This window comes from Xenia sp. Carnegie-2017, unplaced genomic scaffold, assembly GCF_021976095.1.
Source record: "Xenia sp. Carnegie-2017 unplaced genomic scaffold, XeniaSp_v1 HiC_scaffold_45, whole genome shotgun sequence".
NCBI lineage: Eukaryota > Metazoa > Cnidaria > Anthozoa > Malacalcyonacea > Xeniidae > Xenia > Xenia sp. Carnegie-2017.
Window position 1 is genome coordinate 617,847 of NW_025813510.1, and position 27,827 is coordinate 645,673.

The following is a 27,827-nucleotide window of genomic DNA, read 5'->3' on the forward strand; positions in this document are numbered from 1 at the left end:
GGGAATTTTCACCCAATAATTTGGCTCTATTAGCCACCCAAACTTTCGCAAATTTCACAAGACAATAAAAAAATTCCACAAACAATTTATCAGCTTCATCGAGTTTCATAAGTTCTAACTAACATCCAACATTAGCAATTGTAAAATTCCGCCCTTCCTCATCCAATCATCTCAATCCATCCATTAATCCAATTCGATACGTCTACAAGCTAAAAACAAACGTAAATAGCAATAATTTACTTATTCTGAAGAATGCTGGAAACACCGAGTTGAAGCTCAATAACATTATTTAAAAAAATCCAGAGAAACTTTTATATTTTTTCAGCAATAATGCTTGGATTACCGACATTGAACTGGACTGACATCATTAAACTACGATCAGACGAAATTATGATATCTTACGACGTGACCCCACTCTTTACATCCATACCATTATACATAGCCAAACAAATTAAAAGCGAACTACTCAAAAACGACAAATCTTGGCAAACTACAACACAACTAGACAAAATTGACATCTTAGATTTACTCAACTTTTTTCCCTCCACTGAATTCTCCTTCCAAAACTCATACTACAGACAAATTTCAGGCACATCAATGGGATCGCCACTTTCCTCCTTCCTCGATAAAGCTATCATGCAAAACCTCGAAATAAACCGCGTCACCAACAATACAGACAACAGATATGTCGACGACAAGATATGTAATCGACATCTTTACCATAGTCAAGAAAGACAAAACTGAACAAATCTTACAAACTATAAACAATACCATAAAGAACATAACTTTCACTAAAGACAAATCACACGACAAACAGCTTACTTTTCTCCATATCCCACTGACCAGAACAGATGATGGCACACTAAACACACAAGTACCCTGCAAAACTACTCACACAGGTCAAATACTCGATCTCAACAGCAATCACACAATATAACAGAAAATAACTGCATACGAACACTTTCCAACAGAATCAACAATCACTGCAACACCTTAGAAGCCAAGAAAACAGAGCACAACTACTTGTACTCGACTTATATTAAAAACAATTGCCCTAGAAACCTCATAAACAAAACTATAAACAAATTACAAAACAAAACACAAACAGATAAAAGTAACGAGAAAATTGACGAAACAGTAAAAATCATCACATTACCATTAATACCATACATAAACAGAACATCAGAAATGACTGCCAGACTTCTTTGACCATTCAATATAAACGTCACCCACAAACCTACACAAAAACTCAAATCATCTATCACCACACATAAAGACAAAACAGCAATCACTTCAAAGTTGCACAACAAGAGATTGCAACAAACACGCACTTTTTTAGATGATTATATTAATATTATACTTTTAATCCCTAAATATCCAGTAATTATTAATATAAGAAAATGCTTATAGCGTTATAATTTATTGATAAAGAAATTGAAAAACCCATTTTTGGAGCAATTCAAAGTATAGTTTCAATAATAATAATTACGCAGGACATATACTCTATAACATTGAGTATCTAATTGTTTTTTTTCTGAAGTAAATGTTTACGTAACGAGAAATCTTTCGGTTTGTCAAATATTTTTATTTATCTTTTTACAGAAAATACTGTGATGGGTTTGATATATTTGGTAAATATAAATTTGCTGTCTGTTTGTAAAATGAAATATTAGCCAAAAATAACTTTTCTTTTCAAACGCTCATGTTTGCAGAAACATTTACCAACAACATTCTTTCTTGAGCATGTTTTATCTCCGTCCCAATCTTTCGTTATTTGACGTTGTGCGACTAGTCTCATATCTCCATCTTTTTCTATTGAATGATGACGGACGCTTGATTTTCCGTAGCACAAGCACCCGGTCCCGAGTGCCCTGTGGCAGTCTTTGTCATGATGGCAACCTTCAGGAGCGATAGTACATTGAAAGGCCGGTCGCTCTGGAGTTGAATGTTCCGCGTAGTTGAAAAGTTGAAAAATTGGTCCTTCATCATCTGAAGGGATATAAGGACAATCAAAATTGAGGAAGCCTTCAAAATAATATTGTAAGTTTGCTGCTTGAACACTTCTTTTGGGATTTGATTGTTTTACTTGCTTTTGACCCATGAGAACTTGCCAAATAGGTGTAACCTTATATCTAATTGGAGCAGGGCTTGTATTGCCTTCTGATAGAAATTTTAAAATTACATCGGCTGATGTATCTGCAAATAGTCTATTTCTTGTCTCAATTGTTCCTCCTCGGACAGTGATGGATGTTGTCATCTTTGCATTACTGATATTGTCCTTATCTTCTTTGTTTAATCCAGCACAAGCTGATAGCGATAACCCAGCTGCACCGATTATTTCTCCCGGTAAGGCTGCACACGCTTTTGTTGTAAGCTGTTTTTGTGTGTAAGAGGAAGACTCTTCTCCAAATGCGTATTGATCAAGGCTTGATCCATACGTAACGGATGTAATCACGTGCGAACCATGCGTTTGAAGAAAAATGTCATATTCTCTCCACGATTCTTTAAACCATGGTTGACCAATGTTACTTGGAAGTTCTGAGAAATCATCTAACACCCTAGTTTGAATATTCGTTTCGTAGAGACAGACTGAAGAAAGTTGTGTGTCAAAGTGCTTTGTCGCAATTTTCAAAGATGCACCATTGACTGCATGATGATCACCACCAATGCTTTTTGTTGTTGCATCCAATGTCGTACCCAAAGAGAAAATTTTTGTGACTTGAGCGTTTAAATTCAGTTCTGTTGCAATACTTTTAAAAAAATTTTCCGTGTTTTGATAAAATGAATCACTCTTTAATAAAGTAGGGTTTTCAGCCTTTCCAAAGCATTCAACAGGGATTTCTTCAAAGAACACTATTCCATTTGGAATGGAGCCCAAAAGGTCCTCTCCAGGAATGTAAATTGACTTTCCAAGCAATACATTTCCATCAGCTTTAACAAAAAATTATTAAGATTTCAAACATGTGTTTTTATCCTTTCCATATTTTCAAATAATCATAAAATAAAAAATTCTTCTTAATGAGATATTATATTGGTGTTGAATAAACGACAAAATTATTAAATGGAAAATGTTTTCACAAAAATTTAAAAATAAATTCGAAAGCAAATTTATTGATATTTCAGTGTACTTCTACACTTGCTGCTACCTAAGCTATTTTGTTACAAGCTTTTCGTATTCACTGTTCATGCCGGCTTGTGAATTGTGAAATCAATCCTTTTCCACTATATATATTTTTTAATAAAGGCAATGCATTACATTAAAATACGACAAAAAAGGTCCCACTAAAGTTTGATGCCTTATCGTTGGAGCTTTCATGCTAGCTACACTTTTATGCCCAATAATACATATACCATTGTCTAATTCTTTATTCTTCATTACATTTTTATCATTAGTACCATTAGCAATATAATTGTTGTCACAGTTATTATTATTATTGCTACTTACACCATCAAACAAAGAATGGTGGTTTAGTTTTTTTTATGACATTAGGTCCCAAACAACCAGCCAGACAATTTACTCTCGGGTCAATTTTTTATAAAGAATTACAACTAAGAAGTAAGGGTATGAGAGCAAATGCAGTCTTTTCAAAGCTCTTTTGCTCGTTATTGTACCTACGATTTCATCATTTATAATTTATTTTTTCTATCGCTCTCACAATATGGCTTTGATATCTTCCAAACTGCTTTGATTTTTGCATTTTAAACAAACAAAATCTCACTCAGGGGAAGTTTTTAACTTTTTAATCTATGTTCTACAAGTATAATTTTTTAATTGGAGTTATAACTTCATCAATGCATCCTAGAATATCTTATAACTTTTTGCCAAAAGTATGCCCTCGATAATTTGTCTTTCTTCTTGGCGAGATATAAGCTTCGAGCTAATCGAGCTAATCGTTTGCTAACCTGAAAAATATGACAATTACGATTGCTACATGTTACGATGGCCGAAATATAGGGATAATTTCGACGACAAAGCCAAACAAAAATGACCTTCAATGCGCAAAATTGATAAATCGTTTGTAAAACCAAACCTGTTTCCCTTCATCGAACAAAAATGTCTGTGGAAATAAGGTACAAAAACGCAACGACCATAATTAGCACTTAAATCATAAATTGTTTTGTCATTGGGTACGTTACTAAGATACGAAAATCTAGTTTTATTTGACTTTTCAGTTGCCATCACTGTCTTATGATAGAAATGTTGTATGGTTTATAAAAACAAAAAAATTTGGACATTGAAGTTTTTGAGGGAGAAAAAAGCGATGCCACAAATTTTAATAATATGATAATAATCATGGGCATCCCTTTAAAAAAATGAATAGTTCGGAATCTCCTTCTTCAAAAGAGCAATTAAGCATAAAGGTCCTTAATAGCATGGAACATGAGCTATTTTCTCCCTACAAGTATTCCATATGATCACCATTTCTAACTAAACTTCTCATATGAAAGCTGGTCTCTACGGCCTAATTAAATTGAACTCAAATGGCTTGGCAGAAATTTTTAAGGTCTGTTTCTGTCGTAATAATTTTTCTGAAAAATTTTTCACAGACATGCTTGTGAGCTCTGACAAAATAGTTTAGTAATATTCAAAGCTCCATTGATAATTTTGCAGATGATCATTACACGATACATTTTTCCAAATTTGACAAGACCAGTTTTGAATAGATTATTTTGAGTACACAAGAAGCTTTTTTGTTGCACAGAGCATATGACACATAAAGCTAGTTTGATCTCCTCAGTCATGAATTTTCTGTATTTCGCATTGTGTAAACCAAATGTAATTAATTATGATTAAGGCACGAAGGTCTAATTATATGGAGGCGAGCTGGCCGAGATAGCGAGTTAGCCCGATAATTTCTAGGGATTGAAAGAGGCCCAAACTTGAGGGTTTAAAATTACAACTGCTTGCAAAGCGCCACATGTCATTCTGATGGCAATTCTCAAATTAGGGCAAATTGGTTGTTTTAATTGTAAATGTTATGCGTAGTTATTAAATCAGAATATTGTGAAATTGCTTAAGAAGATTTATCTGATGATAAGTATTAAATCGTTCCATTTGTCAAAATCATTTAACGCATTGCTGAATCCCGGCTACCGGGCTCATGTAATCAGCCCCTTAGTTGTACTATTATTGTGTTTGCATATTTATTGCAAATTGCTTTCATAACATCTGGCATTGATAATAAAACAATAGCTTAGTGAAATGCCAAGAAACATGACTTCCCGTTGAGCTTTCTCTAATAAATGTTTTTACACCAACTCGATAGGATTTCTTGCCATTGATTGTCACCAAGTGCTCTTGATTGCTCCTAGTTTCGTATTGGATTTATGATAAGTCAAAGCGTGTAATTAAAAGTCCAATGTGCTCTAATGATAAGCAAATGGTGTACTAGAAGTCCTTTGAGTCAAGATGAAGAAAGCATTATCAGCAACAATTAGTGGAGAAGTTTGCAAAACTCCATGAACAAAACGCGTGTTATAAAACATTACTTAATGCAGTTGATTTAAAAACAGAAAACACTCCGGTATGTGTATTTAAGTGTTTCGTTTTGCGAATTTGATGTTAATAGGCTCGACGAGACAGAACTAAAATCACTGAACAATTTACGACCAATGAAAGTTTTTTCGAGCAACCTATGTTTAGATCAACCAACAGGTAAGGGAACATTTATTAATTATGTCTAAACGAATTTATTGGATAAAGACATCTAAATAGGTACTTTTAAAACTTACTACAATTGTCACAAATATAGATCCTATTGTCAGTAAAACTAGTTATGCGTATAAAAACTGAATACATGGTCTTGTGGTCATTTCTATACAGACTTTTTCTTTACCCTTTTTTTGTCCATGGCATAGAGCATAGGTATTCTGTACAACAACAGATTTAACTTTGCCTGCATGGATAATTAGAGCATTATTTACAAACGCAGCTTTACTGCGACATCCTGTTATAAAATTTTTCCGATCAAAATAGGAGAGTTATTGTTGAACTTATATAATAAGCAGGCTATTCATATCAAAACAAACAACAAGCTTCTTAATCCAGAGAATGTTTATGCTAATCAAACTCCCAAAGTTAAAAACATCTAAAAGCATTTTCTATCATTTCAAACTAATTTAAGTTTCCATTCTAGAACCTTACTTTTCAACAAAAAGCAATGAATTGTATAAAATTTATTCTTGAATAGCTGCTGCCGTCCTCTATAAAGCCATTATTTTCAAATTATATTTTGAAGTGTAGCTTAATACGAGTATTTGAGTGTTAGTTGTTACACAACGACGACCTACCTTTCAAATATGAAATTGCTTTTATAATAAGCAACAAAAATGTAAACGGGAGATTCATCATACGTTGCTTTACCAATAACAGCGAAATCAGCGTTCTTTATAAAGGCAAGATGCTTCCAATCTGTTTTATGTTACTGAAGATTTTTTAAAAAAACTGATAGACCGTTCACTTTATTGATTTCTGACGTTACTTTAAGAATCGTGAAAAGTACAAAGACCTGTTCCTTTTTAACACAAATGCTGCTACGGTTGACAGGTTCCTGAGTTTTCGTTTGCTGCAGAAAAAAAGCAAATAAAGTTGATTGAAGTAATTGTACTTATTGATAAAGAGTAAGTGCCTTGGGAAACCTGTCTTACTCAAAAAATATAGTAAGGTAATCAAAAGCTAGAGGAAATTCAGTACGTGGCACTACTCAGCAGACAAGACTCTATTCACAACAGTTTTACACAAAAATCATAACCTTTTCCAAAGTACAATTGGCGACATATCACAAATTATTTAACATTTTTAATTCTATTATAATTTGGCGCGCCATAAGAAGTGCAAACTACCTGTCATATTATTGTAATTGTCTGTTACGATTGACTGATTCTTATTGATTTGTTTTAGTAATTGCTGTATGAAGTTTGAAGAAAATTTCTAAAAGATTATTTACAGTGATTGCTTTATGAAGTTTGAAGAAAATTTCTAAAAGATTATTAACAGCATAAAAGAAACTAATTTAACCTTTTAGAAATTTGTTTAATTTAATTGTTAACCTGAAAGAAACTTTTCAATCGTGTTTTGTTACCTAATCCTCTCTTTAAATTTTTTAAAGTAGCTTTGTGTAGCACAATGAGACAATTTCAAGCAACCTATGCAATTTGCAGTTTCAAGCTCACCATTTTTGTCATTGTATGGATAAATTTTTTTTGACTGTGTCCATTCGTGTATTTTCAGTTGAAACAAAGTTACTACTTCGTCAAATTTCTATCGACGGTTTTGTGCAATTTTCAAATTTGTTTAGAAATGATGAGTGAGGAGATCATTTAATTTAAATTTGCAAATCGTAAAGTGGATGCAAGCAATCAAAAGCAACCATTTTTTAAGCGATCTCCCGACAGCCCAAACACGTGGGCGTCAAAAGATTTACTCGGCAAACTTATCAGACATTCCTTAGGGTCTTGACGTTATAAGCGTTCATCAAATGGTTTTACAAGAAGATATAAATGCTTCACAACTGTAAAAAATATTATAGTCTTAGTGCACGGTTAAGATAAAAAATTTTTCGTTAAATGAATGTCCGTGCTCGTAGGAATTTGAAAGGAATGTATATATTATAAAGGGAGAATTTCGAAGGAGTAAGTTAAATTTTGCGTTTTATCGGTTAATGGTCATTGTAAGATAATTCTGATCAAAATAGCTGATGTTATTGAAAAGATGATACTTCTCCTTGAGCAAAATTTTAAATGTCAATGTCTGTAATAAATTATATAAGAATTAACTACATGATATAATACAAGAACCGTTCACGTTTTCGCGATGCTATCAATTATTTAGACATCTCACCCCATTTGGGCTTTATAATATATTTAATAATAATAATAGCTAATCTTTATTGAGGATGCCAACATCACTAAAAAGTGGTTTACAGAGGGGTCCTCTAAAAGTAACTAAATATAATATAACTATTTAAAAATAAAAAGAAAAAGAATACAAGTCGAAAATATGAAGATAAAACTACATCATTTGAAAATTAACATGCTAAAAACGAAACTAATTAAAATAGTGCTTTCTTGATACCACTCTTAAATTGGCTTAAGATGGGCACATCTCTTATGGAAAGGGGTAAGGCATTCCAAACGTCCGCTGCAAAATTTATTGTTGTCCAGTGCCCCCATCTTCTGTGTGCGAATGATTTGTGGATATTTCGCTTTGATCGTGTATTATAGTTATGATAGTTACTGTCAAAAATAATTATCTTGTATGCCAAGGAACTGAATATGACAAGCAAGGTTCAGCAGTTTACAGGTTCTATGACGATTATCGTTTCTTTGAGGAAGGTTATTCGAAACTTTAGTAACTAAAATATTGAACAATGAAGGCGCCCAAGTATATCATGGTAAAATTAGGCTGACTATGAAGGAGAAAACAAACACCGAGAAGAAGCTTTACGATCTTTGGTTTATATTGCAAAGAAGTAGGTCGAATGGAGGAGTGTCTTGAAAGCAAAATGTCTTTGTAAAGGGGCTCAAGATGGAGGTTGAAGGCATATTAGGGCAGCAACGTATTCACATAAGTGACATTCAAAACTTGTGGAGAAGAAAGCACGACAAGTAGCTCATGCATGGAAAAAAGAAAAAGCCTGGTATAAAAGCTGTATTTAGTGTGAAAATCTAGATCTTGAAGTGAGAAACTAAGAGGACAGAAATGCTCCAACTGTAGAGGCTTTCGCGACGCTCGATAAGACATTGTCTACGTATAGTATTCTCAAACTTGGTTTGATACGAAAAAGAATGAAAAAATAAAATGGTCGGAAAAGAATTAAATGACCAGGATACTATCGGATATAATAAAGAATAAACTGCATGTTTGAATTTTCTTTGAATTGGACAATGATATGGAGGGAGTTAAACAAGTCATGCAAAATGGTTATTCAATGCTCACTGATGAGGAGAGATTGATAACACAACAATACTATAATGATGCAATGGAAATGTCTAGAGTGTTATATTCAAAACGTTGGCTTTATTTTAGCATCCAACGCCAAGAGCATTGATTTAATTCAATCTGATTTTATAGCAATTAAAAATAGACGAGTAGGCAATTCTGTTTATTATTTCTACAGGTGAATTTTTTCTACCCAGTCAATTAAGTAATGCACTTCAATGGGGCTGAACCATATAGAAAGTCTAGTCATGCTAAATATAAAGTCAAAATAAAGCGACACGCAAATAGTACTCACATCAAAAGGTTTTCTTATTTCAAGTAGAAAATCTGTTCTTTTAGCTATTGTTGTCAATATCACAAAATGTGCTTGTATAGATTGTCTCTCTGTGGTTGTTGAATACAAATGCCTCTGGATGCACAACTACAAACAGATGATTTCGTAAAGAAATTGATCAACCGTTAAGTTCATCGATTTCTGACATTACTTTTAGCATCGTGAAAAGTACAAAGACCTGTTCCTTTTTAACACAAATGCTGCTACGGTTGACAGGTTCCTGAGTTTTCGTCTGCTGCAGAAAAAAAGCAAATAAAGTTGATTGAAGCATTTGTACTTATTGATTAGGAGTAAATGCCATGGGAAACCTGCCTTACTCAAAAATATATAGTAAGGCAATCAAAAGCTAGAGAAATTCAGTACGTGACACTACTCAGCAGACAAGACTCTATTCACAAAAGTTTTACGCAAAAGAAGCATAAACTTTTCTAAAGTACAATTGGCGACATATCACAAATTGTTTTACGTTTTTAATTCTCTTATAATTTGACGCGCCATAAGAAGTGCAAACTACCTGTCATACTATTGTAATTGTCTGTTACGATTGACTGATTCTTATTGATTTGTTTTAGTAATTGCTGTATGAAGTTTGAAGAAAATTTCTAAAAGATTATTTACAGCATAAAAGAAACTAATTTAACCTTTTAGAAATTTGTTTAATTTAATTGTTTACCTGAAAAAAACTGTTCAATCGTGTTTTGTTATCTAATCCTTTCTTTAAACTTTTTAAAGTAGCTTTGTGTAGCACAATGAGACAATTTCAAGCAACCTATGCAATTTGCAGTTTCAAGCTCACCATTTTTGTCATTGTATGGATAAATTTTTTTTGACTGTGTCCATTCGTGTATTTTCAGTTGAAACAAAGTTACTACTTCGTCAAATTTCTATCGACGGTTTTGTGCAATTTTCAAATTTGTTTAGAAATGATGAGTGAGGAGATCATTTAATTTAAATTTGCAAATCGTAAAGTGGATGCAAGCAATCAAAAGCAATCCATTTTTTAATCAAACTTATCAGACATTCCTTAGGGTCTTGACGCTATAAGCGTGCATAAAATGTTCACACGAAGAAATATAAATGCTTCAAAACTTTAAAAAATATTATAGTCTTAGCGCATAATTAAGATTAATAATTTTTTTCGTTAAATGGATGTCCCTGCTCGTAAGAATTTCGAAGGAGTATATACATAATATAAAGGAAGAATTTCGAAGGAATAAGTTCAATCTCGTGGTTTAACGGTTAATCGAGATTTTATGCCTGCGTGTTCTGATCAAAATAGCTGATGCTGTTGAAAGATGATGCTTTTCCGTGATCAAAATTGTAAATGTCAGAGCAATATCTGTAATAACATCGCAGACTTACAAACATCATCAAACACTTCTGCACTGACATTAATATCCCACTAATTTTCACTTCCTTCAAAATCGAAATCAAAAATTACTTTTCATTCAAAGATCCTATCTCTGAGTCTCTTAAATTTATGGTGCTATACCAATTCGATTGTGCGGGATGTAATTCCCGATTTATTGGCGAAACTTCCCGTCACTTGTCCACCAGAATCAGAGAACAAAGCACAACTGACAAAAACTCAAATATCTATCGACATCTTTTAAAAATCACCTTCATGCAAAACTAACTATTCACTCTCTTGCTTTAAAATCATTGACACTGTGGATACTACATTCACACTTAAAATCAAAGAAGCACTTTACAAAACTAACCTAATCTCAACGTTCAAGTGTTTTGTTTTAACACCATATTTACCCTGTAAATGCACTCTCATTAATTCTAACCACTATTTCATTGTAATATTTATATATTATCTACTCATAATTGTATAAATTTTATCACTGTATTATCACTCATATTACTTTTATATATATTTATCATCATACATAATACTCTTTATTATACTGAAGATGGCATCATGAGACGTTGAAACATGTTCATTTTAAAAAAACGTGTGTAATTTATTAAATGCGCATTATCAATAGTGCTTTTACGCAGTTACGGTAAGAATTATATAATTTGCTAAATATCTGCACCTCCTTAATAATTATTTAAACGGGTTTGCCCTCGTGCAGCAATAAACAAATTGTTATGTCAGAGAAGCCGATGCACTTTAATTTCAGAAATCATATTTTCAATGGGAAATTAATGCATTTCTGTTCAGTAATAGATCCAAGGTTGTACCAAATACTTTACAAACAATCCATTTTCTAATATCTTGTCTCAAATAAGAAATTTCCATCCAGCAACATGATCGTAGTGTTTTGAATTTTGTTCGTTTTCTCTTCCAGTTCAAGATATTTTCTTTATAAGTTCTCAATAGAAGTATCAGAATATCATTACGTCATAATTTATAAGACACCTAGAATCAATCCGATGAAAATAAATAAAAAACTAGATACTTACATATTCATGATATATTTACATTTGACTTAAGTCATAGGTGTAAGCAAACTTTTTCTCACTCCTTTTCGGGCATCTTAACTTAAATTTACCCATCTAATCAAGAAAAGACGGTTGCCCCAAACTGTTAACAAACAATAAAATAGAGATTTTGTCTCTAGTTCTATAGATAGCAAATACCATAGTAAATGGTAAAAGTAATATAATAAGTTGATAGTTCTTAAAAGAACTGTTTTAAGTAAAGAGCACTAACCCTGGCTGTTTTAATTAAGTTAAGCAATCCTGTCCTCTGTTGACAAAAGGATTATGTTTTTAATTTATTCCTGTTTTGAGCGTCATCTCCCCTTTTGGAGATGACGTACATTTTGTCTTGGCATTATAAATATCGGTAGATTGCAAATTTTTATTTAGCAGACGTTGACACCTGAGGAGTGGTCTGCCGAAATGCATCGTGTCGTTTAATTTAGAACTATCGGGTTAGTGCTCTTTACTTAAAACAGTTCTTTTAAGAACTATCAACTTATTATATTACTTTTACTATTCACTATGGTATTTGCTATCTTTAGAACTGTTTACAAACAGTCAAACACAAAAGTAGCGTGCATACATTATGTGCAAGCTTGACAACACTAACAATTGTACTAAAGAATGTCGTTTGCTGTTTGATGTACGTTTATTGCAAATATAGCTAAAACATCATTTCACAAAATATATGTTACTTTACCGTAGATTTTCCTCATCTTAATGTGCCAATCTATTGCCAAAAATCCTGAAGCATTGTTTTTAATAGAAAACGATATGCTTTCTGTAACGTGAATGTTTTCTCTGGTTGTTATGGGTGTAAACAGTAATAGAAATCCGAATTCTGAGGGGAGCGAATGTCAAAAATATTTCTCAAAGTGGGAGTTTTAATAACCAAAATCTGCCATTACTTCTATATTTTTGACAACCGAGTCTATGCGCCTTGTTCCCTCCAGGTTTTATAAAACTCAATGGTACGCACCATTGAGTTCTATAATAACTGGAAAGGTTATCTTAAGTGTGGCTCTAGATAACGGATGTTGTAAAAAACATGGAAGATTTGGTCCTCTGCCGCTGAGATTTGCCGAAAATGACTGCTTTTCCGTAAATTTCACAATTTTTCACTTAAGAAAGGAGCGAGGTTAACCACTGTTGCTCATTCTGTCTAGAAGCACTCGACCAAATCTGCCAACCAGCAAAACGTAAACAAGGTAAGTCATCTGTAGAAAAAAATGTATACCACAGTTTATCCTTATGGTTCACGAGAGAAAAGCTAGCTTGTTCGTTATCATTAATTTTTTGCTTCTTTACATGCATTGGGCGATGGCCTTTTTCGACAAAATTGTACAATTTGCACCTTGTTGCTTTTGAAAAATAACTTATAAATCTTTTGATACTTACAGTTTGACTTATTGTATATAATTTCCAGTGATTAAATTTCATAATAAATTTTAAAAAACTCGAGTTTCCATAAGTTAGATGAATGAAAACAATCAATAGTGTATATAAATCACTAAGTTACATTTTTGTTGTGTTCTGAAATACAACTGCATCTAATACCGATACTGTTAAGATGTTACACACTTTTATTTTGTTTTATTGAAATATTAAATAAGCAAAATGTAAATAATTATGGAAAAAACTTGTGCTTGCAATTGGATTTATAATTGAAATTTGTGAATACACAATTGTGTTTTTAACACTTCTAGTTGTTTCTCTCTTTGTTTTGTCTTATCTATATTTGGAATGTAATTTCACCATTTGAATGATTAATACAAATTCATCTCAATAATAAATTTCAAAAGCAGTTGCTTCTCGATTTTTTTCTGAGTATCCACAACTGGTGTTGTGTTCATACAAGAATGACGAAGTGCATGTGTGTTATATTATAATGCATATATTATAGTAAGGCAATGAAAACAATTGAATTATATATACATTGTGTATTTTTATTCTAGAAGCTTAAAAGCTTTTTAGAAATTATAAAGTTGTTAAATATACAACCTCTATCTCATCCTTCTCATGAAAAGAATAAAGAAGCAAAAAATTGAAGAAACCAAATTCCCATTCTGTATTCTAATAGCTAAGTAAACTTAACGTATTTTTCAAAGCCAAAACAGAAAATAAGAAGAAATACATAGTACTGAAACATTTATGTTTCATCACTAAATCGTCGATGCTTCATTATTGTGTGCATTAGATATTAGTAACATTCAAACAAGAATCAACTAAAACATTTTGATAAAGTATGACATGATTTAACCATTAAGTTACTTAAAACTCAATGGATTTTACATCTGCATTCAGTCATCATCAGTCTGAACATCAATGTTTACATGAGCACAAACTTTATGGCCATCCCATTTTACATATATTTGTGAATTGAAATTTCATCAAGCATCAAAACACACACAACTTTGCCATCTTTCTTTCGTACTTGAACTTTAATTTCAGAGTGAACCATTAGTGAATCCATTGTTTCCATGCATAGAATTTGACTACGATCAAACTAATTAATTCTGGATAGGGAAGGCAATTTATCTTTACCTTTAGCCTTATCATATTTTTTTGTAAGACTCTGCCTGGAAAATAACATCTTCCAGTCATCTTTGGTCCTTGATCTTCCAGGCATGTTGTCAGCAAAACGAACATAACAAACTGTACTCCAATCACTGGTACTGTTTGGCTTGATTGTTTCCTTATGATATTTACCCATTGAATAAAATGTGTAAAGTATTTCGGCGTCAGGGAACTATTTTGCAAATATATTGGTAAATTTACGATTTCATACACTAAAGTAACGAGTTCCATAAAAAAAACAGGAAAATATCCGTATATTTAGTTTGTAAGTCAGTCTTAAAAAATAGTCTTGCGAATTTAATGGCTTTTCCATTGTATAACTGCTTTAAAATTCTTTGACGAACAAACGAAACAAGCAAAAATCTATTCTGTGAGACGCGAGAAGCTCCTTTTGTGTGAACTACGACACCCAACATTTGAAAAATGTGAGTGCTAGCATTATAAGAGAAATGCCAAAACGGCATCGCATTTATTTTTTAAAAATCCATATAATTAACTAAAGACACAAAGGGAAGGTCGAGAATTTTTTTCTGCAAAGCAGTCATTTCAGCGGAAATAGGTCCTTTGGCTTTTTTTTTACATCAGTTCTTAGTCCACTTAGCTGCTCCAGTTATTATCGAACTCAATGGTGCGCACACTTGCGAGACTCATACTGCGCACGTGCACTACAAGCATATTGCTTCTAAGTGGAAACATTTTGCTATAAACAAAACTATCATGGAGAAAGTTGTAATTGAATAGCATTATGAATTGGTCATTTAGACGGTTTATGGAGAAACTTCGCCGATTCACACGCCAAAAGCTAAAGAAATTTCTTCAGTATAGGTCGAAATGAGAAAAACTTAGTTGTCAACAAGCAGAAACATATGAGCAATAGTATGAAACCATTAATAAATTCATACGAAAGAATCCTTTGAGCATTAACTTGGTATCATCATATGAAATTAGAACTACTTCGAAAAATTACGCATCAACAGTCACTGGCGGTAAAGACCATATCTAAGAGAAACAAATATGAAATATATACTCCCAAATATATTTGTGGAAAAGACACATTTTGGTTCATGTTGGACAAGCTGTGATTACCTAGATAACTGTAAATACTACATAATATTTTTCTCCGCATTATAAAGTTTAGTTTTGCATTATCTGAAATTGTTTATTATGTTCCATTTAGTTTTTTATTAGTTAGATTTTGGCAAGAACAATGTCATACTAACATTACTTGCATAAGACCTTGTGAATCTGCCTTAAATGCATTTCAAATCTGTAAATTAGTTGTGAGGTATTGTAAATATGCATTAAAAGCATAGCACTTCGATCGAAATTAGGCGATTAACTTACAGATTCAAATTCAGCTACTTCTCTACTAACTGGCTTTGTACATTGTATGTCACATTCCTTTGTAGTAAGTCATGAGACCGCTCTGTAAAAATATTTTTACAAAAACTAAAGCAGTGTTTTGATCATTTATCTTTGTTTTCGAAAAATCCCATATACTGTGGGGTACATGTGTGCCATAACAACCAAAACGAACGAACATTTCATTTTACCGGTATGTAAAAATCAATCTTGTTCGCACATGGTACAATCCCATTGATGATGAACCAGGTTTTACACGTGATGCATTGCTTGCAATGAAGTTAAAAGCAGATTCTGCAAAGCTGGAAGGCAAAAAATTGTTTTTGCTTTGTTGTTGGATAAAATGGCCATTCAAAAGCACATAGAGTTTGATGGAAATAAAATTTTTGGATATTTTGACATGGGAACTGGTGTCAATGATGATGATTCGTTGCCTGAAGCAACAGAGGCTTTAGTGTACATGGCTGTTACACTCGACTTTTTATTGAAAGTTCCTGTGGGGTACTTTCTCACTAATGGCACTTTAGGGCAGATGAATGCTGATCTGTCAAAGGAATGTTTTTTTCAAGACTGTATGATTTTGCTCTGAGAGTAACCAGCTTAACTGCTGATGTCTAAAGTTATTTAGTCAATAAATATTTCTAAACATTCTGCAAGATAGATCTATGTTAATAATTTTCAATCTTTTACCTTTCACAGAAGTATCAATCATCAAAACCATATATTTATTCCTTCATTCGAAAGAAAATATTTGACAAATCATATTTTTTTATAGCTAATAACACAGTTTATACTGTGCTTTTAAGGTTATGGTCCCATAATTTTATGAACTTGTATGGGAGTTACTGTGCACATATATGCTTTCGAGGTTTTTGTTCCATCCAGTATCTTTTGCATTTACAAGGTATGATATCTCAATATTATGTCTTTGGTTGGTTGATAGTAAAATCTATGAAACACATGTCATGTCCTTCCAAGATAAAAATTCATAAGTTCTTTAGAACATGAATCCTCACTGTTTTGATTATTCATAATATATAAATTGCCAATACTTCTCACATGTATTGGAAAGCAAGGCAGAGAAATATATAACACATTTCAGTTTGCTGAAGGAGACGAAACGAAATTCGCTCTGGTAGTTTGAATGTTTCAAGAATATTGCAGTCCAACTTTCATGCACGACAAATTCTTTTTATGTAAGCAGAATGATGGTCAATCGTTTAACGAGTTCGTCACAAAATTGAAAAAGCGTAATGCAGAATGCGAGTTTGAAACACTTCGAGATGATCTCATCCGTGACGTTATAATATGTGGAATTAATGACAACCGTCTACGTGAACGTCTTCTTAGAGAAGCAAAATTAACACTACAGAAAACTATACAAATTGGCCATGTTGCTGAAGAGACGAAGAGACATGTGAAAGAACTTCAAAAGGAAGCTGATGGCAAAGATTGTATTGACAGTATACAAAAGAAGGTGTTGCAAGGTGTTGCCCAGATAAAAGAAAGACCATTAAAAATGTCAATCGCCACTCTAGAGACTCTGATGAGTTTGCAGAATCTGATGCAAGTTTCTTTGTTGGGAGCATTAATGCCGATACTGCCATGACGACACGAAAAAAAAACTCATAGCGAAGATGAGTTGAACGAATCTGATATTTATGTGATTGGTTCGAAATCTGAAAATGATTCAGAATGGACAGTTGTTATGGATACAAACGGTAGCAATGTTAGATGAAAGCTGGATACTGGTGCTCATGTTAATGTTTTACCAAAGTCCCAATACAATAAGCTAACAGAAAAGCCAAGATTAAAGAACACAAAAGTAAAGTTAACTGCATACAATGGAACAATAATTCCCGTTGTTGGAAGATGCGTTGCTCGACGGACCTACAAGAAAAAGGGCGATGTACCTGTTCCGTTTATTGTCGCAGACACAACGTCAACTCTATTATTAAGACTTTCTACTTGCGAGAACTTGAACCATATCAATCGTGTAATAGTAGTGAAACAAAAGGAAGAAGACCAAATAGCCAGCTTCATTTCTGAATTTCAATGTTGTTTTGGAGAGATTGGAGCTCTACGCACAATCCGGAAGATTGTAATTGATCCTAATGTGACACCCGTTGTTCATTCTCAACGTTGTGTTCCTATAAATGTTCAGCCTAAACTCAAGAAAGAACTTAACAGAATGTAGAAATTGGGTGTTTTATCCAAAGTTACTGAACCAACTGATTGGGTTTCAAGTCTAGTGATTATTGAAAAGCCAGATGGAAGTATTCGCATTTGTCTTGATCCGAAAGATCTAAATAAAGCTATCAAAAGACCTCATCTGCAACCATGAGGACATTATTTCAAAGATAAATGGTGAAAAATTTTTCTAAAAACTTGATGCATCATCAGGCTATTGGCAAATCAAATTAGATGAGGAGAGCTCATAGCTTTTATGCTTTACTACCCCGTTTGGACGCTATAAATTCAACTTTACAAGGAGATTACTGAAATCATTGAAGGGATTAATTGAGCGGTGAATGCTCAAGATGATATTATAGTTTGGGGACACACGAAAGAGGTACATGATCAACGTTTACATGAGGTTTTATCTAAAATTGAAGAATCTGGTCTAAAATTGAATAGAAAAAAGTGCCAATTTTCGTCACCCAAATAACATTTCTTGGACATGTATTATCCAGTGATGGTGTTTATGCTAATCCAAGAAAGATCTTTCCCGTTAAGAACATGCCTGTACCTCAAAATAAAACTGAATTGCAGAGGTTTCTTGGAATGTGCAATTACTTGAGTATGTTTATGCCAGATTTAGGAAGTGTAACTGCACCATTACGTTGTGTTAGAAAAAGATAGCCCTTGGTATTTTAAAACTGAACAAGAAAATACAGTAAAAAGGTTAAAAGAAATGGTCACATCAGCACCATTCTTAAGATATTTTAATCCAAAAGATCAAATAAAAGCTACATCAAACTCGTCAAAGTTTGGTCTAGGAGCTGTCTTAGAACAAAAGAATAAAGAACAATGGAAACCCGTTGCTTTTGCTTATCGTTCATTGATTGAATCAGAGCAGAACTATGCACAAATTGAAAAAGAGACTTAAAGTATTTTCATGTGAAAAATTTAGAGAATATTTATATGGGCAGAAATTTGTTGTTGAAAACGATCATCAGCCTTTAAAAGCATTTTTTTCTAAGCCTCTTATCAAAGCTCCGGCACGAATTCAGAGGTTTTTAAAAAAGCTTCAGCCCTACATGTTTATATTCAAGTTTACATCTGGAAAGAATATACCCTTATAACAGATACTCTCAGTCGTGCTTTCTTAGATGATTCAAATCCAGAAATATCAGAATCTGAACTAAATTGTTTTGTACACATGATTAATGATCGAGGAACAGTTTCGAAAACAAAGTTGAATGAGTTTGTTATTAAAACATCAAAAGACCCACATTGAAGAAATTAAAGTTCCATGTTCTAAATGGATGGCCAAATGATAGACAAGATATTGATCCATTGGTAACACCATACGATAACTTTAGAGATGAAATTATATTGGATAAGAATGTATTGCTCAAAGGTAACAACATAATTGTGCCAAAAAGCCTTCAAAATGAATGCGAAAAAAGATCCACCAAGGCCGTCTGGGAATAGAAAAATGTAAAGCTCGTGCCAGATCATCACTTTTTTGCCAGGTACGACCGGTAAGATTGTTGACATAATCTCTAATTGCAGTGCTTGCATGGAAGTTATCAACCATAGGAAGAGTTAATTCTTCATGAAATACCATTAACCCAATGGGAGAAAGTAACAACTTATTTATTTCAACTAAAAAACAAATACTATCTCATTGTTGCTAATTATACATCAATATGCTTCGAAGTGAGTGCTCTTCTTAATACCTTAGCATCAACTGTTGTGAAACACACTAAAAGTATTTTTGCTCGATTTGGTATTCCCAAAATAGTAATTAGTGATAATGGCCCTCAATTGTTTTTACAACAATACAAAACATTTGCAAAAGAATGGGGTTTTCAAAATAATACGTCAAGTCCATTGTACACAAAGAGTAATGGATTCATTGAAAGACCAATTCAAACTGTAAAGAAGACAATTAAGAAAACTCTTAACAGCAGTGATGACCCTTGTCTGATACTATTTGCTTTACTCTCATCTCTAGGTACAGACAACTCTCCATCCCCATGGCTTAATGATGATTAATCGCCATCTTCAAACTCCACTACTTTCACTTAGGACTGAAAAAAATTCAATGAAACTTATTCAGTCAAAGTCAGAAATTGTTGAAAAATATCATGACCAACACGTAAAGAATCTTCAACTACTCAAAGAAGGACAATCGGTGCGAGTTAGCAACACAGTCTCAAGCTTAAATAGATGAATAGCATCAATTGACAAAACGGCTTAAATAGATAATAATCATCAATCCAAGGGAAACTCCGTAACTATCCAAATTCAATACGTTTTGCGCACCCGCGAAAAGTTAACATGGCGGAAAAGGCAGGCCGCAGCTGCAGCACAGGTATGTAAATAGAAATATCCATTTTAGAATCAGGTCTCACAAGCCTTTCATATTTTTCATTTCGATCATGTATCAATGCTTTCCTTTCTAACAAGGAGTTTAATTTTACTTGTAAAAATGGTTTTAATCAAGACGAATTCTCGAATCAAAATCGAGAGCTGCAGTTTGACTGTTTGAGTTGCGTGACATCGTGAAATGTTGAATGCTTGACTTACTGGATTTGACCGTTTCAATTTATTTGCTAGTTTGCTCATAATTTGTAGTATTTATAATCATATCGTTAAAAAAATTAAAATTCTTGTATTTTTCTTCATTGATTTTGATTGATGTTTGATCGTGAATCCTGATCAGAGTGAAGCCAATATTTTAAAGATAGTGCTTTTAGTTTGTATTAGATTTATTTAATCATGTAGAAAACGTTTATTTAACAAGTATTTTTTGCTAAAAGTTATTAAAAAAACATTTGATTAAAAAGAAATGCTCGGGGGCAAAACTAGAACGTTAATTAGGGGGTGTTTATATTCATGTATTCAGCTCTGCCCTGCTGATTTCTTTTGTTTGCGATTTTAATTTCAATAGAAGTCAGCAGGGCAGAGCTGATTATATGAATATTCACCCAATTAATTTTCTAGTTACGGCACTGGAAATGCTATCCGCAGTGTTAATGGACGATTTATTATTTTTTTATTATTACCCATGTGCCTCATACGTTGATAGACTTTTTCAATAATGACCTAATTTCTTTGATAAACTCCATTTGCAAATTGGAAAAATATTCCTGTATGCTGTCCAGCATTGCATAGTAAACTATGAATTGTACGTAAGGATCTATTCTATAGTTGCATGTATAAATGTTCTTTCAAATAGAACAACATATTATTACCATCATCAGACTTTATGTATATTATATGTATAACTGTAATGTTAGTGATCACTGTGATAGTTCTAGTATGTGGTTAATCTTAAGATCAGCAGTGAAGCCAATGTGGATTATTGTCATCCTATGCCTAATTTAAAGCATGGTTATTTGTACATCATTATATTTTATGTTGTATTTTTTAGAGAAAAGATTTCAAGGAAAGACAACTAAGGCAAATTTATATATGTATTGAATGGTTGCCTAATTTTTTGATACTAACTGTACCCTTCAAAAGCATGCTACATATATACCTGTAGACATATGTTTTGAAGAACATACAATATTATATATCAACAGAAGTTTTTTTCTGATAGTAGCATAAAAGATCAGTTGAATGACAACTCTTGTGCATCAAGACAAACCACTTATTTTATATCAATTAATTAAGCCCATTTTTATTCATTGCCAATTTTATTTGTCAATTGTATAACAAACATTTTAAATAAACGACAACATTTTTCAATTTTATACTATCACTTATTTCTAATAACCTAATTTAGCTCCATAGCTACCAAATGACAAGTAAAGTCATGTGGCGTTTGTCAAAAAATGAGTAAAGCATATTGCTGGTTAAAGGATTAACTACAGAGGGCAGACATTGTCAAATTTTCTGGTTAACCCATTACCCCTATATACTAGATCCTCACAATTGACAACTAAAACTGACCTGTGGCTGTACAACCAATAAAAATAGGATGAAAAGGTACCCTTCAATTCTTGGCCTCATCACTCATACATAGTCATGTGGTACTATTGAAAAATGTAGTTGCTATGAATGGTGTATTGCTGTGAATTTTGTGAATTTGGTATTTTGTAAATTTTGAATTTTGTAAATTTTGCAATTTGTGCCTGTTGTATTTTGTGAATGGTGAATTTTGTATTGCTGCAAGTTTTGTCTTAATGGGTTGAAGCATATGTTTTGTTATACTTTTTTATAGCAATGTAATGGTTGTGGAACAGAAAATGGAAATGCTTCAAAGAAGTGTAAAAGTTGTCCGAAGGAATTCATTTCGAAACGTGTAAATTCCATGGAAAGAATTAGGAAAATGTGTGTGACAAATCCTTCTCGCCAAAGGGAACTAATGATGTACAGAGTTAGTATCAATTCTCAAGATACTTCTATACAATACAGACCAACCCAATATTTGCAAATGGGAATAATTTTGGAAGTGTGATCAATGTATGCTAAATATTTACATGCTACTAATTTGCTTCCCTGTATGTATCAAACTTTAAATATTCATCTGTCTGTGTACAATATATGTATCTATAGGTATTTACTGTATGTACAATAATGTTTGTATGTGTGTATGCATTGCTGTATAAGTGAATGTGTAGCATTTTTTCAACTGATGTGTGCAGGCCGAGCAGATGTGGTGGTGTTATTTTCCTCCTGTTGTTTTGCATTGTCTTAGGAAACTTTAGCAGCAGAAAAAGACCATGACTTTCAGCAGAGCTTTTACAAACTATTTTTACTCAATTATTTCCAGTCGTTCATGTTGGGAACGAATTTGCTTTAACATAATTGAAAATCACATTTTCTAAGGATTTTGCCACCGATGATTGCTTACGGCTTTTGTTACTATAAGCAAACTAAGAAAGTTTATTTGTAATCTTTATTTATTTTAGGCTTCTGTCTTAAATGAACATCATGACCAACACATTATTGTTTTGTCGTTCTCAAGACATGCAAAAGGCTATACCACTCACTTACACGGCACTCCTGGACCAGCTGCCAAGTTTCTTACTGAGACAGAGTATGGAAAAATAACAGAAAAGCTTTTTGACAATTTCATGCGACGTAAGTTTATAAAATTGGATGAACTCCATCTAAGGGCGAAAGCGAACGTGTGTTCATTTATGCAACATTCATTTATGAAAATCCATGATCTGGTGGTTCTATTAATCTGTTATTGAATATATTCTAATCCAACCCTTAGACTTACCTGACAATATATTACGCATACACAGGCTTAGCATAGTGATCAGGCATTAAAATTATAACATTTGATAAGTTCTATTTCAGGACCTTTTGCATATTAAGACACACGTGATTACCAGTACAGTACATACACAAACACTTTCACGTTTCCATTGATTAGAACAAATATAAATTAAGGTCGAATGGTGAACATTGTATTATTAATTAAATGAAATTCCTAGTTTGTTTTTAACTGTATTGGTATTACTCATGTGATAGTTTTGTATGCAAATGAAAAAACATGTACTAGTTAGAATGTGTAATTATGGATGAAATTTTGCAAATATTGTTTCTTATCAGGATTAAGCTGATGTCCTTCGAATGTTAAACACATGCGATAACCATTCCACCACAGAAACTATATGAACAAACGTTTTTTGCTTTCATTGAATAAAAATAAAAATCAAATTAGGAGTTAATGATAATAAGGAACGTCTTCTATCTATATATTGCGAGTGGGGAAGCCAGCAGGAAAATTTGTTCATGCTATGCAAATTTTACATTATCATTGTTCATTTCTTTCGAAAATGATTGTTGACTGCCATCATGAACGCGAAAATATTTGCATAGCAAGACTTTTTCCACCTCTGAGATGGGTTGGATCAAATCGACCGAACTCAGTTTAGTTTATATCGTGTGAATAGGGCTTAAATCGTAATACTTGCAATGTCAATCATTTTCGTAAAATTTTCATGTGCATAAGACGACCTGACTTTGTGATCTGGCTTTGCCATTGTTCGTATTCCATTTCCATGAAAAAGATCCACTTAAGCAACTAATTCTCTCGTAGTCTTGCTGATACAATAAGAAATGATCCTACTGTATTCTACAGCTACTAGTTTGAAAGACTAGCTTTAACTTAATAATCAAAATCCATGTTTGTCGTTCGATGTATTCTGAATTAACTACACTTTCAGTTTCAACCAACAATATAAAAGCATGCAAATACAAAAACAATAACAAATACGTAAGAGCCAGCATTTTGCTGATGCTTACATTTCATAGCGATATAAATTATATGATTTATATCCTTTTTGTCTTTGAAGCAGAACATCTATTTCAACTTTTATTGTTCATGGTATTGGTTACAGACTTACAGTTTTCAGTATGCTCATTACATTATATTTCTAGAGGAGATGGAAGTGGAAGAAATGAGCCATAAAAGTGTTGGTCAAACACACGCTAACACATTGGACGAATTTTCCCAGTCAAGTTCTTCAACCTTAGCTGACAACAACTGTGAAATCCCTACAACACCAACAAAACCCGAACAATCCCAACGAAAACCCACACAAGGCAAACGTACACCATAACGACAACAGCCAAAACTCCAAAAACGCTAGCAAAAACCCTGTTTACAACGGCAAAGAAAACCCAAACAGCGTCGTCAAAAACGCTTGCAACATCAATGAAAAGCCGAACAACGTCAACGAAATTTTTAACCAAACGAAGAAAAACGCTAATGATACAAACGAAAACACAATTATTACAATCGGATGCACTGATGTTAATGACATTGCTGAGACTATCGAGAGTAATGGTAACAATACTAACGAAGAACAACAGTATTTTCGAAAGTTTTGTAGCTACGACGAACCTGATGAAGATGAAGAACCAGTTTCGAAGAGCCCGAAAATTTTAACGTCCACTCAAAGTATTTATCAGAAGAAAGTTAAAATAGGTATTAAGTGTTTCTTTATCTTCAGTCTGTAGTATTTATTTGTACCAATGTACTTACTGTTGCAATAACAAATTTTAGTTCGTCATACAAAAGTACAAAAAATGTATAGCGTCTTATAGCTAACATCGACATTTTAGGTGTTCAGAAAAAAAAACAAATTATTTTGTTACAGAAATAGGAATCACACCACTATTAAACGAATCAACAGCAAACTGCAAACATTTAAAGTTTGTGTATTTGCTAAATGCTTTTATTTTATTAATAGCTATGTATGTTACCCTAAAAGAAAAGATATCCTAAGTCTTATTGTATATTGTCTCTCTACAATTTTATAACAAGACATACATTATCTAAAAATGTATTTTATATTTTTATCAGGCGAAGGCTCAAAGTTAGTGGTTTTTAATGAAGACAAGATACCTCAAGCTTTATGCACATTATTTTCTATGAAAACTTTGCACAACCGCCCTGTACCAAAAAGTCATGTTGGCATAGTCATTGATTACGTCATGCCAAACTGTAAACTCAAGCCAGTTTGTCCAACAGAGTTTGATGGAGATTTTGTCGAAAAAGGGGCGTTTTACATATGGCCGCTTGAATTGTTGTTGGCATTGAATAATAACTTCCCGAAATAAATTGATAGTTAGTGTATGTAAAATAATGTAAATATATCTTCCAGATAGTTTTTTTTTATATTGATTGCCATGCAATTGAATTTTGGTAATGGATTAATTTTATTTTCCCTTGATTGTTTTTAGTCATATACGTTTTGATTTTAGTCTTATAACACGTTTTGATTATAATTCATCATCATCCCGCGGTTTAACAAGGTAAAAAATATGAGTCATATGAATTTTTGATATGAGTTAACAGATTTTTAAAAAATTATTTTGGGAAATATTTCTGGTGACGAACAACCAAATATTTAATTTTACTGCAGTTGATTGTAAATTGTTTAACAAATGTCGTTACGGGAATGGTCAAATGTCACAACATACGTAATTAGTTATGGCTTTATATTCACTCTCAAATCGTTTAACTTCTCTAACGTAACAAATGTGACAATTTATTCTTGGTAAGAAAGACCGTGTACTGATTAACGTTGTTAAAGGCATTAAAGTTATTATTCTCTTTATTGTTGCATACACCATCACCAGTACATAGCAAAAAATATTTTTCTTATCGATAGGCACTCTATTACTAAACCATGATTTCCTTTGAGTTACAATGGTTTACCTACTTTAACAGTTGTCTATACAGTGGATAGAAAAAAGTGCTACGCCTGTATAATGTGTATAGTGTGTGTGTGTATGTATGTGTGTATGTGTATAGTGTGTATAGTGTGTATAGTGAGTGATAGTGTGTATAAGTGAAGTGTGTATATGGTAAGTGTGAGTGTGTATAGTGTGGTATAGTGTGTGTATAGTAAGGATAGTGTGTATAGGTATGTGTAAGTGTGTATAGTGTATAGTGTATAGTATGAAAGTGTGTAGTGTATAGTGTATGTAATGTGTAAGTGTGGTAGTGATATGTAGTAAGTGTGTAAGTGTGTAAGTGTATATAAGTGTGTATATTGTGTAAGTGTATGTGAAGTGTACTACCGTTTAGTGCTAACTATAGAATAATACGTGGTAATTGCATTTTTACACCATTAATACAATCAAGAATAGAAAAAAAAATCAACAATAAAAGATAACACTAGACCAAAACAAACGTGTAACCTCGCGCAATGTTGAGATAAAAGAAAAAATCATAATAAGAATATTTAAGGACTTTTCAAAATGCACGTTTCACTTTTTAATATTACAAATGATAATTTATGGCGTTTTCCCCGTTTTTTGCAACAGATCATATCAGTAATGGATAACAATGCTTCCAGTCCCCCGGGAATGATAATTATGACCCGTATTAGCTGCTCTAAGGCAGGGGTTTCATGGTTGCACCCACTCATTGTAGCTGGATTCTGTTATCATACAGTACAAATACAAGTTTAATAACAAGTCATTTATCACTAGCAACATTAGCAATCATCGATCTTATCATCAGAACCATTGTCATCAAAAAGATCATCGTCTTCATTGTCGCTGTAGCTTTCAATATCACTCTCATTGCTAACTAAAGTATCCAAAACATCGCGACTGTTAATACAGGAGAAGTGCTTGGATCCAAGGTCTAGCTGTTGCTTTGCAAAGTTTATACCCTTGTATCGCAAAGCTATCTCACCCAAAATAACACGTCTTGATTTATGAGACGAAGAAGCATACAAGGATTTCTAAAAAATAATAGATTACATGGCATTTGGTTTCTTCCACAAAACATTTTATGTACGCTAAGGTTCCTTCATTATGTTTGTTGCGCACGACTTATTGTTTATTTTCTCCATACATATTCGTGGTGCTTAACGGAAGATTATATGTATATACCTCAGATTCAACTCTTTCATTTGACAAACATTCCCTAGTGTCTTTCACTGAAACTCTTTCTACAAAACGTGTTGAAAATTTGAGAAGCTCAAAAAATCTAAAAAGCTTATGTCTTACAATGATTTGTTTAAAATGAGCACATGGACTCTTTTACAGTACATACGTGACTTTCATTATACATACCTGAGTTTAGACTTTGTTCCATGTCTTTTACTTCCGCTTTCAACTTTGGAATAACGATATCTTTGTAATATCGCAAATAATTACTCATCTCTTGCTTAATAAGAATTAACTCCTCCTCCAGTCTTTCTAAATGTTCGAACTTGTCAACAATTTTACATTTCAGTCGAACAGAAATTTCTATATAAAGATGTTTTATAACATTACGTTTAAGTAACTTTAAGTTCTTACTTAAGGCATGTTGGAATTTACAGAATATGTTTTAGGTACACACCATTGAGAGTCCAGGGAAACATGCCATCAACCAGAGAACACTCGTCGAGTCTTACTGTTTCTTCTTGACCATGCACAACAAACTGTAATACGTTGAATATGCGCATTTTTTTGTCAATGTTTTTCTGACCACTAGACATCTTCTGTCTTATCTTTGTTCTTGCTTTTGCTGAGTCT

At 32.8% G+C, this 27,827-nt stretch overlaps 3 protein-coding genes across 4 annotated transcripts; 1 reads left to right on the plus strand and 2 right to left on the minus strand.

Annotated features, from left to right (window-relative positions):
• Positions 1-1,331: 1,331 nt before the first annotated feature.
• Positions 1,332-9,425, minus strand: LOC124456354 (DELTA-alicitoxin-Pse2b-like). Its single transcript, XM_047006822.1, has 3 exons — positions 9,237-9,425; positions 6,292-6,566; positions 1,332-2,931 (listed from the first exon to the last, which is right to left on the minus strand). The coding sequence occupies exons 2-3, from the start codon at positions 6,350-6,352 to the stop codon at positions 1,670-1,672; spliced, it is 1,323 nt and encodes a 440-aa protein (XP_046862778.1). The 5' UTR covers positions 6,353-6,566; positions 9,237-9,425; the 3' UTR covers positions 1,332-1,669.
• A 10,734-nt stretch (positions 9,426-20,159) lies between these two features.
• On the plus strand, positions 20,160-25,558 carry LOC124456336 (uncharacterized membrane protein DDB_G0293934-like). Its single transcript, XM_047006808.1, has 6 exons — positions 20,160-20,193; positions 21,256-21,284; positions 22,051-22,206; positions 22,742-22,960; positions 24,321-24,774; positions 25,153-25,558. Exons 1-6 carry the CDS (start codon positions 20,160-20,162, stop codon positions 25,407-25,409), a joined length of 1,149 nt encoding a protein of 382 aa, XP_046862764.1. The 3' UTR covers positions 25,410-25,558.
• A 916-nt stretch (positions 25,559-26,474) lies between these two features.
• On the minus strand, positions 26,475-27,763 carry LOC124456287. 2 transcript variants are annotated; one of them, XM_047006767.1, is made up of 4 exons: positions 27,652-27,763; positions 27,381-27,506; positions 27,198-27,256; positions 26,475-27,046 (listed from the first exon to the last, which is right to left on the minus strand). In XM_047006767.1, the coding sequence occupies exons 1-4, from the start codon at positions 27,755-27,757 to the stop codon at positions 26,795-26,797; spliced, it is 543 nt and encodes a 180-aa protein (XP_046862723.1). In that variant the 5' UTR covers positions 27,758-27,763; the 3' UTR covers positions 26,475-26,794. The 2 variants fall into 2 exon arrangements, with proteins under 2 accessions (XP_046862723.1, XP_046862722.1); XM_047006766.1 differs by having other exon boundaries at positions 27,381-27,557.
• Between the last annotated feature and the right edge of the window lie 64 nt (positions 27,764-27,827).

Bases quoted from the DNA above. Each gene is read 5' to 3' on its own strand.
- LOC124456354 (XM_047006822.1), bottom strand. From the start codon at position 6,352: ATGATGAATCTCCCGTTTACATTTTTGTTGCTTATTATAAAAGCAATT. The intron at 2,932-6,291 runs GTAGGTCGTCGT...TTTTTGTTAAAG, and splicing joins AGCAATTTCATATTTGAAAG to CTGATGGAAATGTATTGCTT.
- LOC124456336 (XM_047006808.1), top strand. From the start codon at position 20,160: ATGGCGGAAAAGGCAGGCCGCAGCTGCAGCACAG. The intron at 21,285-22,050 runs GCAAATTTATAT...ACTTTTTTATAG, and splicing joins TTCAAGGAAAGACAACTAAG to CAATGTAATGGTTGTGGAAC. The intron at 24,775-25,152 runs GTATTAAGTGTT...TATTTTTATCAG, and splicing joins TCAGAAGAAAGTTAAAATAG to GCGAAGGCTCAAAGTTAGTG.
- LOC124456287 (XM_047006766.1), bottom strand. From the start codon at position 27,757: ATGCGCATATTCAACGTATTACAGTTTGTTGTGCATGGTCAAGAAGAA. The intron at 27,558-27,651 runs GTGTGTACCTAA...ATCTTTATATAG, and splicing joins GTTTCCCTGGACTCTCAATG to AAATTTCTGTTCGACTGAAA. The intron at 27,257-27,380 runs GTATGTATAATG...CACGTTTTGTAG, and splicing joins GGAACAAAGTCTAAACTCAG to AAAGAGTTTCAGTGAAAGAC.